This window comes from Serinus canaria, chromosome 9 (assembly GCF_022539315.1).
Source record: "Serinus canaria isolate serCan28SL12 chromosome 9, serCan2020, whole genome shotgun sequence".
NCBI lineage: Eukaryota > Metazoa > Chordata > Aves > Passeriformes > Fringillidae > Serinus > Serinus canaria.
Genome location: NC_066323.1, coordinates 10,750,029 through 10,766,396, shown reverse-complemented (window position 1 = coordinate 10,766,396; position 16,368 = coordinate 10,750,029). Strand labels below are relative to the sequence as shown.

Genomic DNA, 16,368 nt, shown 5'->3' with positions numbered 1-16,368 from the left:
AAAAATCAGCTTTTGAAGCTGTGCTCTCCATCAAAAACTAGCATCCCATACTGTTCACTATTCAAGCCGTGGCAGCTCGAGTGCTCTGTGAGAAAAAGCACTGGGGATGCAGTGGAAGGGAGAGCTTTGTGCCTGGCTGGGTCTCCCTGTCCCACTGGCACGCTGTGAGTGTTGGACTTTACCTGCTTCCAGTTCGTACACAACTTTCTCATTTGGAGAGGTGAACTGTGGTGGCAAGGCCTTGTTTGGAGATCCTGCAGGAGACAACAGAGAGCCCCCATGGGGCCCCAGACTTCATGAAAACCTGGAATCCTTGCAGCCCCACTCCCTCGTGCCGCACTGCACATTCCCCAGACTAACTTGTGATGCATTCCTGCTGCAGTTCTACGCACACACAAGTCTAATTCCCAAACTCAGGGCCAGGTCCAGATTTCAAGGCTCCCTCAAAGTTTAGGTAAGCTAGTTTGGGCCTCTCACATGAGAAGAGCTCCATAACCTTCTCATCTTCCCAAGGCATAAGCTGCACCAATTTCTTTTTACTGCTGCTTTTAAAAAACACAATACAAACCTCATTTTGTGTCACAAATATCTATTTCAACCCTTAAAGCAGCTGTTTCCATGGAACTCAGAATGTATCCTACAGCTCACTAGGTTTTTAAACTCTGCAATTCCCTGGCAGGTAGGCTGAGCCTCTGTGCCTGGGACAGATGTGTCCAAGCAGTGGGTACCTCGAGCTCTGCCTAGCTGATTAGCAGTCTCAACCCCAGCACAAATGGCTTTGAGATTCCAAGAAGATCAAGACAAGCTGGCTATGAAGTGATAATCCCAGAAATAGTGACGAGCAAAGGGCACAAGAGACCACGAGCAGGAGTGCCAAGGTTATGCATTCACATGCCAGCAGAGGGTAGCCCTGGCCATCTCATGGACTGAACCTCACCAGCCTGAGGCTGGCCACTCTGTATTTGGGGCACTTGACAAGATGATAGGAGAGACATCTACTGCAGTATGTTCTGGACAGTCACACAAGTCTGACCCCAGCTCAGGTCAGCTGGGTAACACAGATTGACTACAACCACAAATGGATCCTACAACAAACTCTTCCAGCTTTTTTTACCACTTCTGCAGTTACCCACATGCATTTTACAATTTTAAAGTCATTCTTACCCACCACCTTCATCTTTATGGTTCTGGTGAGATTATAGGTTCTTCCATGGTCCTTGAATGTCACAATGCAAGTGTAATTCCCTTTATAGGCACTGCGGACAATGCCAATGACAAGCCTGGGCCCCTGGGGATGTCGCTCATAGAAGCCATCCACCGAGTTGCAGTTCTGGAGTCAGGCAGAAAAATACTTGAGTTTGGGACTCAAAAGTGCAAATATTGGTTTAAATGCTTCTACAAAGATCTGATTTAAACTATTAATATGACACTTGGGATCATGATGTAGGACAGACCTAAATACCATGAACTTTGAGCATGTTGGAGTGTAGACTGCTATGTTCACCTTGAAAATGAAGTGATGAAGCAGATCACCCTAATAACTTTATCCCACTTTAAACACAGACAATTTTATAAAGGAGAGATCTCTGATCCAGAAGTTCATTGGCAATCAAAGTGAGCACCTCAGCAGAATGAAGAACAAAGTAAAAAGTGATAAGAAGAAAATGATGACGTATTCACAAATGGATACCAGGACTAAAGGACATGTACCCCATTGATGTCCATCTTTTGGGACTAATCAAGCTCTCCTGGCTGCCTTCAGCTGAGGATGAGGCCCCAGAATTTGCAAATAGCAAACGAGAATCTATAGTACATAATCCTTAATAACTCCTCTCTTTCTGTCAGGCAAGACAGGAAAACTGCCAAAATACCAAGCTGGAGATTCCTTTTCAGAAAGAGGTTATGCAGATAACATCTTGATTGTCATAAAACACAAAGATGTGCACATTTTCTAAGAGATTATTTTTGAATGGTACATTTCCAAATCTGATACATCCTAATGGGGTAGTTTAGGACAGGGGTCATATAGCATTTTTAATGATTTTTATTAGGCATGGGATGACTTGCTGCCTGAAAAATTACTTCCAAGGGGCTTTTTGTTTCATTCTGCTAATTGATTGCCGAGATGTGAATTTCAATGAATGATACAAGTAAAGCATTTAAACTACTGGAGTGAAATGGCTCCTCTTGATACAAGAGGAAGTTTTTCCTGAAAGGTTTTAGAGGTAGGGTTTTCCTTTTGGGTCCTTTAAATTTCTTTTTTAAATTTGTTGACAATTTCTCTTATTATTAAATTCATTTATACAAAATCTTCTATCTAGAAATACAAAAGCACTTTATAGAATGTTATCGAAGAATTTATTGCCATAACTCTCATACTTTACATCCCCTGAGACGACTTATTCTCTACTGACTAAAGGCATCCACCTAGAGAGAAAGAGTGAAATCAAATTTAAGAAAATTGAGCAGTAATTCTGTAGGCAAGAATCTGAGGATGGCTGGAGACAGTCTAGTCTAATATTCAGAAAAGTGTGGAGGGTGGGGTAGAGATGCATCAGTCTTCAGAAAAGAGGTTTCCTGAATTGTTTCAAAAAGGACACCTATTGTCTTTGCACAGCCTGATGTACAACTTCACTTTCTGACCTCAGAGGATTTTGGAAAGGATGCAATTTTCATTAACAGGTGGGGTTTTTTAAAGAAGAGGGAATATGAATGACAGTTTCCTTTACCGGAAAGTGAGAGGCTCACACACAGCAGGTCAGTCACACTGCCCAGAACTGAACTGAGCCACCTAAACCCCTCTTAGGAGTATTTTTCACTTGTGCACGCTGGTCAAAAAAGCTTCAGTGTTAGCTCTCAATTTCTTTCCAGGAGCAGTTTTACCCTTGAACTCAATGGAAGCAGAGCTCTTAAAATTAGTAAAGCTTCATTAACAGTATCATCACTGGGGAGACTCTGAAAGGCAGTTCCATGACTGCCATGCCAACCACTGCTTTTTCACACACACCACTGCATCCCCCTGCTGCCCAAGTAAGTTCTTCTTACCAAGTACCACTTGACAGTTGGTGTCACAGTGGCAGGGTAAAACCCATCAATATCTGGACATGTGATCTTCTGATTGGCATGCTCCAAGTAGAACATCTCCTCAGTGGGTTTTATGGAATGGCTCACACAAGAGTGCTGGTCTTTTGGAACAACTTCCAAGGGAAAAGCAACTTTGCTGCAGTAGGTTGTGTTCCTAAGGGTGGACAAGAACAGGGCTGATAAGCTGAAACTTGTTTACTCCTACAGCGGTGGAGTGGAATGAAATAAAAATCACATCTGCAATAACAAGCATCACAGCGCTGATGAGGTATGTACAGCCTTAGCTGACTCATTTGTAAATGGGAAAGAAAACCCCACCAGAGGTGGCCACACAAGCTCACAAAAGCCTATAAAGATGACTAACAAGCAACATCCACTCTCCTGCTGCTAAAGCAGATCATAAGGTCAAAGACACAGACAAAAGACAATGTGAGGAAGACCAAAAAGAGCTCTTACGCATAGCAGCTGCTACGTTCATTTTGAACCACAGTTAGAGACACTTTTAATTTCCTAGAAGTCTGAATCTCATGAATCTTTGCCAAATTAGCGTGCAGTCAAAACATTACCCCTGCATCTGAAGCTATTTTTACTCTAGACATGCAGATCACTTCTTAATGGTGAGTGCCTGTGGATTTTGCCATGGGCTCAGCAATAATATTTTCATGGACACTTGCAGCAAGGAGAGGCACGCTCATTAGTGTCTGTAAGGCTCCAAGCATTACTGCCATGTAAATTGGCTCAGCACTAAGCAGTCCTATAATTGCAACATTCTTTTCCCATTAATGCTTTTGTAAATGGTAGTCTCCCCACAGGAAGTTCTGGTGCTAACAGCATCATTTCCTCACCTTTGATTGCACTGGAGATGTACAGAAACTGCACCACATGACCTACCTGAGCATGCAGGTGTAATTCCCAGTGTCATTGAGAAGAGCAGGCCAGAACCAAAGGGTGTCTTTATCCTTACTGATGTGATTGTCAGGGAGACGATAATTAATGGGCTCCTCCAGATCCCGGTCCTGCGCGATCCGGTACCAGATCAGGGTTAGGCCAGCAGAATGGGCTGTGCTGTAGTTGTACTTCAAGAAGGTCTCAAAAAGTGGGCATTTGATCTTGGCAGGTTCCCCATCATAAATCTGGATCTGCTTCATGGTGTCCACACCCCAGTCATCGCAGCGCTCTGCAGCCAGGAAGAACAAGGTGCCTTAGGCTTGCAAGTCTGCAGGAGGAAAACAGTTCTGCCCGTGCTCCCCACAGCCCTTGGTTCTGTCCCCATTAAAATCAGAGACAAAACTGTAGTGTTCTCAATGAAAGCAAACTGAGCTTTTATAAAACAGAACAAGAACACTGTGTTCATTTCTAGAGAACCTGGAAACTTCTGTTTTCATTAGTACACCTCCTACGTTTATGCCAAGCTATTTATCTCTCATCAGGACAATAGAATAGGATATTCCTGCATAAAACTACGCTTCCTACAGAGCTCCAAGAAAATTTACCACAAAAGTCTTATGTGGGAAGATAAAATTTGGATGACAACAATGCCAGAGTAGTGTGTGCATCCATACACAATGATAGGGAAGATGGAAACAGACATGCTAAAATAGGAGGGGGCAAAAAAAAAAAAAAAAAAAGAAATCAAACATCAACACTCCCTTAACACTGTGGGTAACTTTCCCTGCCAGAAGAAGCTGGACTGTGGGTTCCAAAAGTGAGGACTGTCTTTCCTGTGATGGATTCATGTGACACCTGTGCACACCAGGACAACACAATGAGAACAAGCCGTAATAAGTGACACAGAAAGACTGTTGAGAATGAAATTTAGAACTGGAGCCTAAGGGGCAGAAGGAACAAGTACAGAGCAGGTAGCAGGAGGTTCTCTTGTATACCCAGGCAGTGCCAGGTGCAAACCCCAAGCACAGTTCAACAACAGGCAGTGGCTCAGTGTGGCTCACAGTAGACTTGGACTGACACAGAAAACAGCCAGCATGAGAGAAAGCTGTATAGAGCTTCTTTTCTTTAATTACTTTCTTTTAAAAAATATTCTTGTCATTCGCAAACAGTTTCACCACAAAAAGCACAGTCCAAACCTATTTCTCTTCCAAGGACTCCTCTCCACTCCACTCCTCCTACCCATCAGGATGCCCAGGCAGGCAGGGACTTGGTGCAAGCAAAGCACAGTCCCAGGGTGCCAGCAAACCTGGGAGCAACCTGCACTGTCAGAGCCAACTGAGACACACAGGGAGGCTGCTGTCACTGCACCTCCTGCCTCCCCACGCTGACAAGGCAGAGCACAGCATGGCACACTTCCCACAGTGCCTGTCTTGGAGCTGCTGGGAGGCATTGCTAGGGCAGCCTGACGTCTGAGAACCCAAAATGAGTCAAACGGGAGAGGGGTGTGCTGCCTGCAGCAGTCCTTGGGAGCAGTGTCTCAGCACATCACACACAGGCTCACCAGAGACAACACTGCAAAGCCTCTCCCATTTGTAGATATTAGAACTCAGACTGAGAGGAGAAACAGAATACAATATGCTCTTTGAGCCCAATTCTTCTGAATTCTTCTGAACTGACTTCACAGGCCCAAAGCAGGATTTCTGGCATTTATTCTTCCTTAAATAGACAATGGGAAGTAGCTTGCCCCCAAATTCATACTTAATTAAAAAAAGATGAGATAAACCTTTGAGAGGACAGGCCTGCAGCACTTAAAGGCAGTGATGCTAACTCCTGTGGCTCAGCAATGGTTAGTCATGGGCAGGAGGAATCTGGGCCAGTAAGAATAGAAATGTTTTCTGGCGGGTTTACACATAAATGTAAATGCAAGCTTCACTGCTCCTACTGCAGTATGCCAAACTCCCATATGACAGAGTGCTACTTCTGGAGGAAGAGAATGAATTGGGCTAGGAAAAGGCGGTGAAGCTACCCAGAACACAAGCATTTGTTCAGAGGAAGCCCAAACCCAAATATCTGGAGAGTGCTCATCATCTAAAAACAAACAGATCTTTCAAAAGTGCACAGCGTCACACACTATGGCTGCTACCACAGACAGTGCTGAGGCTCCTTTTCAAAGACCAAACCACTGCTGGAAGCCTCACACCTTGGAAAGGAGCATAATGACCCATCAGACCCTGATCAGGGCAAACCGGAACCAGCAGACTGCTTTATGCTGCTGGGGCCATGAACCAGCATTGGGGCATGGTCAAGTGTCCTTAGAGTGGCAATGAGACAAATGAGCCTGCAGAGACTGCCTGCTAACTGCATGATAAAGCATGGACTGCTACTCATGGAGACAGGGCATTTTTTTGTGTAAAGAAAGGCTTCCCCTCTGAAAGGAGCAGACCTGGCTCTGTAAATCAGGATGCCCAGGTTCTCTTCCCAGCATCTGACTTGCATCTCCTCTTGGGCTGCATAAAGGCAAATCATCCTTATTACTTCAAATGGCAGGACTGGGGAGAGAAGAAACTATATAAAACATTACTGTACCGAAATTCTTGGAGTCAAGATCAATGAAATTTGCAATCATGAGCAGCTCTTGCATTTTGCAACAGCCCATAAATCAGCACTGTAAAACTACTTACCCGTTCAACCTGAATGAGTTATTGAAAATAAATACAACTATTTTCTTTTTTTTTTCCTTCCTACATTTCTCTAAAACAATGCCCAGGCCTTGCCTTCTTGGCTTGGGAAGAGGGGACTGTTACTGTTTTACTCTAAGAGCTGTAGCTGGAGGTTTTGTCTCAGAGCTGGCCTGGCTTCAGGGACACTGTCACAGCAAACTGGTAGTGCTAAGGCTCCCCACGTGCCCTGCGGTGCTGCAAGCTCTCAGCTGAACCCCAGACACAGCACATTACTGCTGGTAATGAACAGCTACACCCAGAGCACAGGAGCAACTGTGCAGGGGCAGATCCTAGGCTGTGCCTCCCTCCCAAGGCAAGGGCTCCTCCTTGCTGCCAGGGCAAAGCCACCCAGCACGACCCCGAGGGCTCAGGAATAGTGCCATGACCCATCACTCGGAGCAGAGATGGCAGGAACACCACAGGCTGCAGCAAAATGTCCTTACATAAAACACTGCAGACAAAAATTGAGGTGCTTTGCACAGCTTCCCTCCTCCCTGTGCCATGCTGACAGTTACACTGCTAGTTCTACATTTTGGGGTGTTTTTTTCTCCCAAGATAGCCAGGCTCTGCCTGATATAATGTGTGAGGACTTCACAGGAGAGGTGCTCCAGCCCTCAGATCAACTTCATGCCCTCCTCTGGACTCACTCCAACTGATTGATGTCCTTTGTACGCTGGGGACCCCAGAGCTGAACACAGCACTGCAGGTGGGGTCTCACCAGAACAGAGTAGAGGGGCAGAATCACCTCCCTTGACCCTCCTGGCCACACTTCTTTTGTTATGACCCATGACACAGCTGGCTTTTTGGGGCTGCCAAGTCATATCTCAACAGCTTCCTACTTTCTTCATCTGTCCCTGCTGCATTACCTTAAAGCAAAGCCAGTATGAGTCAGCCACTACCCGGGGGGCACAGCAAGACCAGTCTGTTATCATGATGCACAAATCAGCATCAATAAGGCAGAAAAAGCTGATGACACAAAGCAGTTAAGCAAGAATTGATCAGTACTACCTTAAAAAAAATTTTCCTCACCACCATCTTTCAAGCTCAGTCGGTGAAAAGGAAGGAGAAGAAGCCAGGCTGAATGGAGAAGCCGTGCTGTGAGCACAGGAGGCACCAGCTGTGGCCAGCACCACACATGGAAGCATCTCCCATTTATGCCAGTGCCAGGAGCACCCACTCTCCCCACTCTGTCTGCATTCCTCCTTTTCTACCCTGCACGAGACCACCCCCTGTTCCCTGGCTGTGTTCCCTGCTCAGTAGTATCCCATCTGACCATACAACCGGGCAGAAGAAGAGAAGCATGGAACAAAACAAATGAGAAGCTCTGCCCTTAACTAGGAGAAGAGGCACAAACCAAAACACGCTGAGATGGGTGGGAATGACACAGAAGTTGGGTTAGGCCCAGCCAAGATCAGCTGGCTCTCACCGTTTGCTCTCACTACTTCTGCAGCAGTGACGGTGGCCACAGAACACCTAAAATCTGGTTGTAGCTGAATGCTGCCTTGGAGGCTCAGCCTAGAGGCTGTGCCAACTCTGCAGAAATTTATAATCTCACTTCCAGTGGAAACACATCCAAAGAGACCTCTCATAACCCCACTGCCTTCCTCCCACAGCCTCTCCAGTAAGAGCAAGGATGTGGAAGTGGTCCTGGCACAAAGCTCCTACACAGCCCAACCCCATCCATGGAGTTCTGCTGTGATGGCATTGGTGACATGGTTTTACATTTCTCCCAAGTTTCATCATATTCATCCTGCATTGCCACTGAGCTGTGAGGCCCCCACAGAAGCCTCTCACCTGGATGCTGCACACTGGGATAGAGTCTCTCTCTCCCCCCAAGTGCTTTTATCATTTGAATAGGTAGGACAGCTCAGAAAAGAAGAAGGAAAAGGACTTTCTATTGCAGAATGGTTCAGTTTTGCAAAGCACCTGTACATGGCAGTTGATTAACTTGAGACCCTGAATGCCTAATTTAAACAGGTGTGAAAATCTGCCTCTGCCAAAGTCATGGAAAACAAGCTGACTGCATAAACTTCTGTTGACTTCAGGGGAAGCAGCCAAAGCAAGACATCCAAAAAACTATGATTCTGTAATGGAGCCCAGAGCTTCTGACTCTGAATCGCCTTATCTCATCAAGCACAGCCTGTAACACTGGGTAGTCCTTATTTGTGTCTCTTAGAACTCCTCCACAGTGAGCTCTGTGACTTCACTTTCTATCTGTGCATAAAGCTGTTTACTGCATGTGGCAGAGTATTTTGGTTACCCCCAGCAACTGGGCCAAAAAAAAAAAAAAAAAAAAAAAAAATTATATTCAGATTTTTCTAGCAAGCTTGACATATTTTTCTGGAGGCTTTCTTTAAATTTGAGATCAAAATGATAAAAGTAGGGGCATGAACTGCTTCCCTGAAGGATAAGAAGAGCAAACAGCTACTTTCCATCCCACTTCATTGAGAAAATTTATGCGTGAAGCAAAGCAGAGCAGCATAGGAAGAGGTACAGGAAATGGAACACCCCATTGCAAAGTCATCTGTAGGAGAGGCAGCATGAAAAAGGGGGTTTATCTGATCAGCATCACTGCTGAGCTGTGCTTAAGCTGAGCTTGCTGGCAGAGGCTCTTGTGTGCCTGGGACACCACACTGGGACTTGACAAGGTCCGGGCTAAACTCCTGGCCCTGCCAGCAGGCTTGCTTAGCTAAACCCATGCACCCCAGTCACTGCACTTAGCCAGGTGCTCTGTTGCCTGCTTTAAAATACAGTCAGCAATTCTTCCCTGTCCATCCCACAGGGATGTCTGCATTACAAAGATGCTGCAGCAGTTGTCCTCGGACAAGGATGGGAACCAAGCAAACACAGCAGGCAGTAAAATGCACTACAAAGGTCCAAGAGTCCAGCAGAGTCACCTGGGTGCCACAAAACCTCTGACAATGAGAGCTCAGCCCTGTGTCTGTGAAAGGGGGACATGACAGCTCCCTGATGCCCTCTTTGATACACACACAGGAGCAAAGGTGACTGTTCAATGCTGTATCAGCAACACACCCAGAAAGGGCTGCTTTCCTCCACACGCTCCTGCACTTCAATGCAGATAGGTCACACCATGATGCCTGCACAGAGCTCACCCCTCACAACCCATTTCCTCAGCTGACAAGAAGCAGACATGAGGTTTTATCTCCTTAGTGGGCACAGCTCTGGTGGGTGTGGAGAGAGGCTGGCGGCTGTGGGGACATGTCTGCACCCAGGTCAGCTCTGCTCCACGGCTTTTATCTCCATCCACTCCAGGGCTGTGCAGCTTTCAACACCCTCAGTGTCAATGACTTCATGCCCCCAAGTGCCATAAACTTCTACAACCACAGTAGCTCACAGATGGGTATGGATGGTTATAAAATCACATCCTAAATTAGGACAGCAAGAAGCTGAGATTGGAAGAGTAGGAGGAAGTCAGGAAATCCCAGGAGATGGTGGTGGGGGAGGGATTTAGTTATTTAGTTTTCTTTAGAAAACAATAATGCAGTTTAATCTGTTTTTCTTTTGACTTTACACACTAAAATAAGCTTCTCAGCTTCTGGGGCTGTCACAAATCAGAAGGAAAATAAGGCGACTGGAACCCCATCAGTGGAGTAAGAGCCATATAGTAATAATCCTGAGGAGCTGCACAGGGCTTTCCATCTTCAAAGTGCTTTACAGACAGTAATTTATTAATCTGCAAATTTCCCCTGGCCAAAAGCAACTGTTCTGCCTCTCTGCTAAGCATGAGATCCACAGTGCAGTTCAGCACTCAGGAGAGACAGTACAGGCAGTGGCCCTGACCTCTGAAGCTAGACCTCTCTTTCTTTCTCGCTGCAGCCAGAACTCTACTGCTCCAACCACCACTTGAACCCAAAAGCATTGATGATATCAATAACCATCAAAAACCAAAGTAGCTGAAAGCCTCTGATATGAGAGAGTGTAAACAGACATGTTCACAATCCAGCAAATAACAGCAAAGCCTGAAATAAAGCTCCCAGAAGAGAAACTCCTGGCTGCATTCCAGCTACTCCCTGCCATGCTGGGGTATCATTGTGTCCAGTCCTGGGCTCATCCTACCACACAGCCTGTCTGATAGCCCCCAAGGGAGCTACAGAGGCATTTCCTGTGCACACATGATGATTCCCCCCACCAAAGGGCTATTTATGCACAGTAGGTACCTGCTCACACTACACGGGTCCATTCAATAATCAGCATGAGGCTGCTCCTCCTCTCCTGGCAGCAATATTCTGCTTTTGCACTTCCCTTAGACAGTACTCCCAACCATGGTCATCTCCCCAGCCCTCACACTACAAAAGCTCTTGGAGGGTGAGAGAGCAGCCTGGTTAGCAGAGAGGAAAAAATGGAACAAGAAGCACAATTACAGCCACATCTTATTTATAAGTTGGTATCTAACACTGGCCAGCTTCATTCAGAAACAAGAAGATAACTTTATTCTGTATTCAGAGTGGCTGTTATATTCTTCGTCTGACTGGTTTTTCATCTCTTGTGAGCCAGTGTACATTTATATGACTTCAGTAGTGCCAAAGAAACTATTGTGCAGCCAGACCCAGGTCCATTGGTTTTTGTTATCCTTCCCTGGGTATCAGAATGCCTGGGTTCACTAAGCATCCTACAACACGAGTTCCATCTTGAGGATGGCTTAGCTAGGCAGGGAAAGCAGAAGACCTTGACTGCCACTGTAAACACTGACCCAAAGGTGATGAGTGATGCACTCCTGCAGTCCATGCACTGCAGGTCATGGATATTGTCAAGGCCAGGAGAAGATTTACCCACGTGTTCAGCATGAGCGAACAGAAGATTCAGGCACCAGTTCAGTCTCAGGCTCTGCATCTCTTACTCTACACTACTCAAATCACATTTCTTCCCTCAAACAGCTTGCATCCCCCTTACAGCAACTGATTTTGTTTCAGCACCAGCCTCCATACGCAGCAGAAACAGCAGAGCCCAGAGAGCAGATGTTTAGAGCCACAGTGCTGTAGGCAAAATCTGCAGGGCAAATAAAGTTTGTGGGTTTGTCTCTCCAGTAGGAAGCAGGGTGAAATGTAATGCTAAAACTTTCTGACACACTGCCAGAGAGACTGACAGCCATAGTGGCTTAACTGGATGGAAAGGCCACTTGCAGCCAGAGCAATGCTGGTATTTTAGAGCTGAAATTTAGCAAGTGTTGGTTCCTCACCTCCTCTGTAAGCTCACAGAACCTGGGACTCAGCAGAGCAGGTACCCCTGGCTTGGGCAGTCCCAGATCATTATTGCTGACCAGACTGCTCCACTGGGAGGATGGCAGAGGCAGGAAAAATGGCAGCAAACCACAAGACAACTCCTGTCCCTGCCTCCAGCCTTCCTCAGTCCAGACTGGGCTAGAGAGAGAACTGGTCCCAACAATACAGCATTACATGACTTAATGTTCAAAGCACAGAAAAGGACTCAGCTGAAATGACAAATCCCTACCAAGCCACACATGTTAAATATCCCAGGAACCAGGTTTCCCAGTGAGAGCTACCCATCTCCATGGCCCTGCTTGATGTTAAGTGACCACCAGGGCAGCTGTAGACTGCGCACAGCCCTTTTGCATTCACTCCAGATAAGCTCAGCTCTGCTCCCCCCACCTACATACCCTGCTCCAAGAAGGAAAAACAAGCCCAAATGCTGTAACATTTCCAAAACAAGGCCACTCTACCATACTGCTATGTATTTATGACTTTGCAAGGGTGAAACAAGCTCCAGTCTCCTTTTGGTGCCAGTCCCAGGAAACCCTGCAGTGAAACAGAGGGCTGCACAGACGGCTGCCCCTCCATCCAAGTACAAACAGCCATCCAAACCCATCATGAATAACAAAGGACATTCTGACAGCCCAAACCATTTTATGAAGTCCATGGCACAAAAAAGGAAGCTTTGAACTGAAGAGTGCATCTGACACCCACAGACCTGCAGGAAATTAAATGCATACAATGCAGAGGATTTGCAGGAGAAGTGTGTTTTACCTGACCATGTGTCTCATGTATTGAGACTTGACTTACATTCTTGCAGCACTCTACAAGGGTTCTGGCCATCCTGTGCAGCAAATCTCTGCTAAAGGAGATATGTTTAAAAAGTACTAAATGCCCTGCAGAAATGCATGGAGGGTTCTGGTTCTGTCAGATCAATTGGAACGAGCCTGTGTGACCCAAATGCCAGGGTGCTCATTTCTGAAATCAGCTTCTTCCCAGCCAACTGTGTTAGCTTCTAGAGCTGCTCTAACATTTCCTGGGCAATCCTGATTCAATTGCACCTACCTCTCATTTCTGCAAAATCCCAAGATGAGTGCACGTGGGGTGTTGTAATGCTGCCTCAGCAGGAGGAGGATGTTGCGTTGGTGGAGAGCAGAACAGCTCGTCCAGAAGCACAAGCAAAGCAGGGATTTTCCCAGTGAGCAGCTGAGATCCATGTTGCTGGGCCCCTCCTTCCCCACACACTCCGACTGCCTAGGGCTCAGTGAAGGAGACCTAGGCCATGTATTTTCTCCTTTGCTGTTTCCCCTTTGCTCACCACTTCCACCCAGCCACTGTTAGCCAGGATGGGACATCCCCCACTAAAGACCACAGCCTGCTGTGAGTGCCTGCAGTCCTTGGGCAGCCCAAGGAGAAAAACCTCCCAGGCTTTGGCTCTGCAATGAACACTGCACTGAGATGAACCTTGCTGAAGTGCACGTTGTGAATCTGGCCCACAATAATTCAGTGTAGTCCAAGAGAGAATGACAGAAGAGCTGTTCATCTGCTCGGGGTATATTGTAACTGCTTGTTTGCCTGCGTTGCAGAGGGACAAGAGTTCATGGGGGGACTCACGAACTGTAAAACCCCTGTACAGCCCTTATTTCTGAACATTTCCCCCCATAAAACCAGCTCCTGTTCTTTCCTCCCTCCCCCTTTCCACTTGCCTCCTGCAAATCATGCTGTCTCCTTCCACCCCCAAATAGGAAGTCCGGAGCCGAGACATGCACAATCTGCCTCTTCACAAGAGCTGGGCTGAACGAGTGCCAGAGGAGCTGCGAGCATGACAACATATTTCCTGTCAGGAAAGTGACTCAGTGAGACTGGTATCAGAGCTCCTCTTACTCTAGAAGTTCCCCTCTCCCCTTGCATTGCTAAGGCATGAGTCAGAATTGGAGAGCTGAATCTCAGTCCCCTCTGGATCCAACCAGGGATAGCAGAGTTCAGGCTCAAGCCTGGGTCCTTCCTGCAGCTCAGTGACAAGGCAGCTCTATGGGCCAAGCCCTGGATTCACCCCTCACACAAGGGCAATAATGATACTGACAAAGGGGACAGCTGGAGTTTGAAAGCACTTTAAGGTGGAGGTGCTGTTGCTATTTGCTCATGCACCTCTTCACACCACACTGGTCGTCTCTACGCAGAGCATTGTACAACAGCCCCCCAGAACCAACACTGTGTCCATCTATTTTACTAAAGTGTTTTATACACAACCATTTAGTACAGAAACACTGCAAATGCTCAAAACTCACTGCTGACAGTTTTCTTCTCTGCACAGGAAGTGGGCAGGTCCATCACATGCCACGTCCTTACCTGAGCCTCTGCCGAGGGTGACCATGGACAGCCAGAGTGAAACCAGCAGGACACTGACCATCTTCATCCTGGGAGACAAAGCACACAGACCTGGTTACTTGACACTGTTTTACCACTGCAGGCCATTTTTAAACTCTGTTTGTTTATTCCTCCATTCACCCAGGGATCCTTTAATTCTGGCACATCCCTGTTTTATTTCATTAAGATTCCTTAAGAACAGCACTGGCACGGCAGCATCGCTCTGCCTGTGGGCAGCTTGCCAAGCCTGGGAGGTGATGGTTCTGAAGAGGACAGCCCAGCTCATTGACTTAAGCCATCAGAATGGTCTATATCAGGGAGCACAAGGAGTCAAATGGATGTTTGCAAGCTACAAATCCCAAGCTTTGACTCCCAAAAGAAGGTCCTTTGCCAAGACCTCCTTCTGGTCATCTCTAAGAACAAGTGTAGAGAGCGCTCGCAGTGGCTGTGGCACATCTGCACTGAATGTGTGTGACACTGACAGGACAGCCACACCAGAGCAGTCCCGACTGGCAAGGTGTGCAGCCAGTGACCTGCAAAGGGGCCAGCTCCAGAGCCTGCTTCAACCTGCTCCTGCAGGCAGTGGAGGCAAGACAGAGCCCCACCAGCTCTTCCCAGTCAAATCCTCCTTGGAACTCGCAGGAGTAAACAAACACCAGGTTTGTACACTTTTCAGAAAGGATCTAAACAATTTCTAGGCAGCAGTGATAAGCAAAAAACAATCCCAAACTTTTGCATTCCCACTACAGAACACAATTTCCTGTAATTTGAGATAAATGTACACTGCCAGAGTTTCACTGGCTGCCCACTCCAGTATCTGGCATTCGGCTCTCAGAGCTGTTCACTCACTGGAATTAAATATCCCTCTGTTTCTAAGTTTTTCAGGATGCAATTTATAAGCTGGTAGTCATGAAAACTGACATCTACTAGATGCTCTTATTAAAGGGGTTAAGGTCACATTTGATATTCCTGTGTGCTGTCAGATCACAAAGGGAGAAGAGATGGTTAAAAGGCTGAACTTCATCAAAGCATCTCAGCTCTGCCAGGCAGATGCAGTAATGAGCATGGTGATACTGTCAGGAATGTGCTCATGAGATGACAGAGAAACCTGCTCCATCAGGGTGTGTTAAAAGTGTGGGGGGAGAAGCCACAGAGCTCCCTTAAACATCTCCCTCAAAAACCTGTCCAGAATATATACAGTACACAGAAGGGCTTTGAGCATAGGCAGAGAACACCTAAGATTGCAGAGATTAACAAGAATGCGACACGTGAACTGCACTACTCAAAACCCAGCAGCGGATATTGAATCCTTCCTTTTCAGTGCTCACATCTGAAAAGCCTTTGTGTGATGCCTTCCCTCTGCTGGGCTCATCTCAAAGAGACAAAGGAAATCTGAAGCATGCCTGTTCTTCCCTGCACAGTCCATAGAAAGGGCTGCACACTGCCTCTGAAGCCATCAGGCTTTCAAAAATGGTCAAGAAGCAAGGAAGGAAGTGAGGTTTTTTTTTCCCTGGGGTCCAGCTGAGAGGGCTGATCATCCCCTACCACCTTCCTCCAAATTGAAATGCCAGCTGCTTATCAAACCTCTCTCTATTGCCACCTACAACCAGCTCCCAATGTTACTTAAGACTCCATAGGGAAGAAACAATATTAAGTACTCCCACCCCTTGGAAATGCTGAAGAAAGATAAAACATTTTTATGCCATCAGATTGGACAGCGAGATCCTACATGCTGCACTTCTGGTAGGAATTAAGGAACTTTTGGTAATTGAGATGCTTGAAGAGAGGGGGTGTAAAGAGTGGCAGGGAATCATTCCCATAATCAAGATTCCTCATGGTTCCCTCTCCATTTGTCATTAGCTAAATGCACAGCGTGTCCTAACTCACCCTTATTTTCCAGCGACTCTCTCCTGCATTTTGCACAAACTGAATTCAGGACTGAATTCAGCCCTGAAGCAAGCAGGAACCACTTCGGACTTTGGATGAGTTTCCCTTGTGTTGAGCAAGGCCATTTGCGTGGCCTGAGGCCAAAATAAACTACTACATTTCACTGGGTGATACATGAACTTTGCAGTGAGCTA

The 16,368-nt window shown here is 46.6% G+C and overlaps 1 protein-coding gene across 3 annotated transcripts in view; it reads right to left on the bottom strand.

Annotated features, from left to right (window-relative positions):
* The window catches only part of IL1RAP (interleukin 1 receptor accessory protein), a 47,764-nt gene that overhangs the window by 16,550 nt on the left and 14,846 nt on the right, over positions 1 to 16,368 (bottom strand). For 2 of the 3 annotated variants that reach the window (XM_018912951.3, XM_018912953.3), the window contains exons 2-6: positions 14,270 to 14,337; positions 3,976 to 4,261; positions 3,046 to 3,238; positions 1,165 to 1,330; positions 183 to 254 (exon numbers count right to left, since the gene is read on the bottom strand). In XM_018912951.3, the coding sequence (XP_018768496.1) occupies positions 183 to 254; positions 1,165 to 1,330; positions 3,046 to 3,238; positions 3,976 to 4,261; positions 14,270 to 14,336 (784 nt within the window). In that variant the 5' untranslated portion in view covers position 14,337. Of the gene's footprint in view, positions 1 to 182; positions 255 to 1,164; positions 1,331 to 3,045; positions 3,239 to 3,975; positions 4,262 to 13,626; positions 13,758 to 14,269; positions 14,338 to 16,368 lie in introns of all 3 variants that reach the window. The other variant, XM_050978061.1, reaches the window with a different exon arrangement.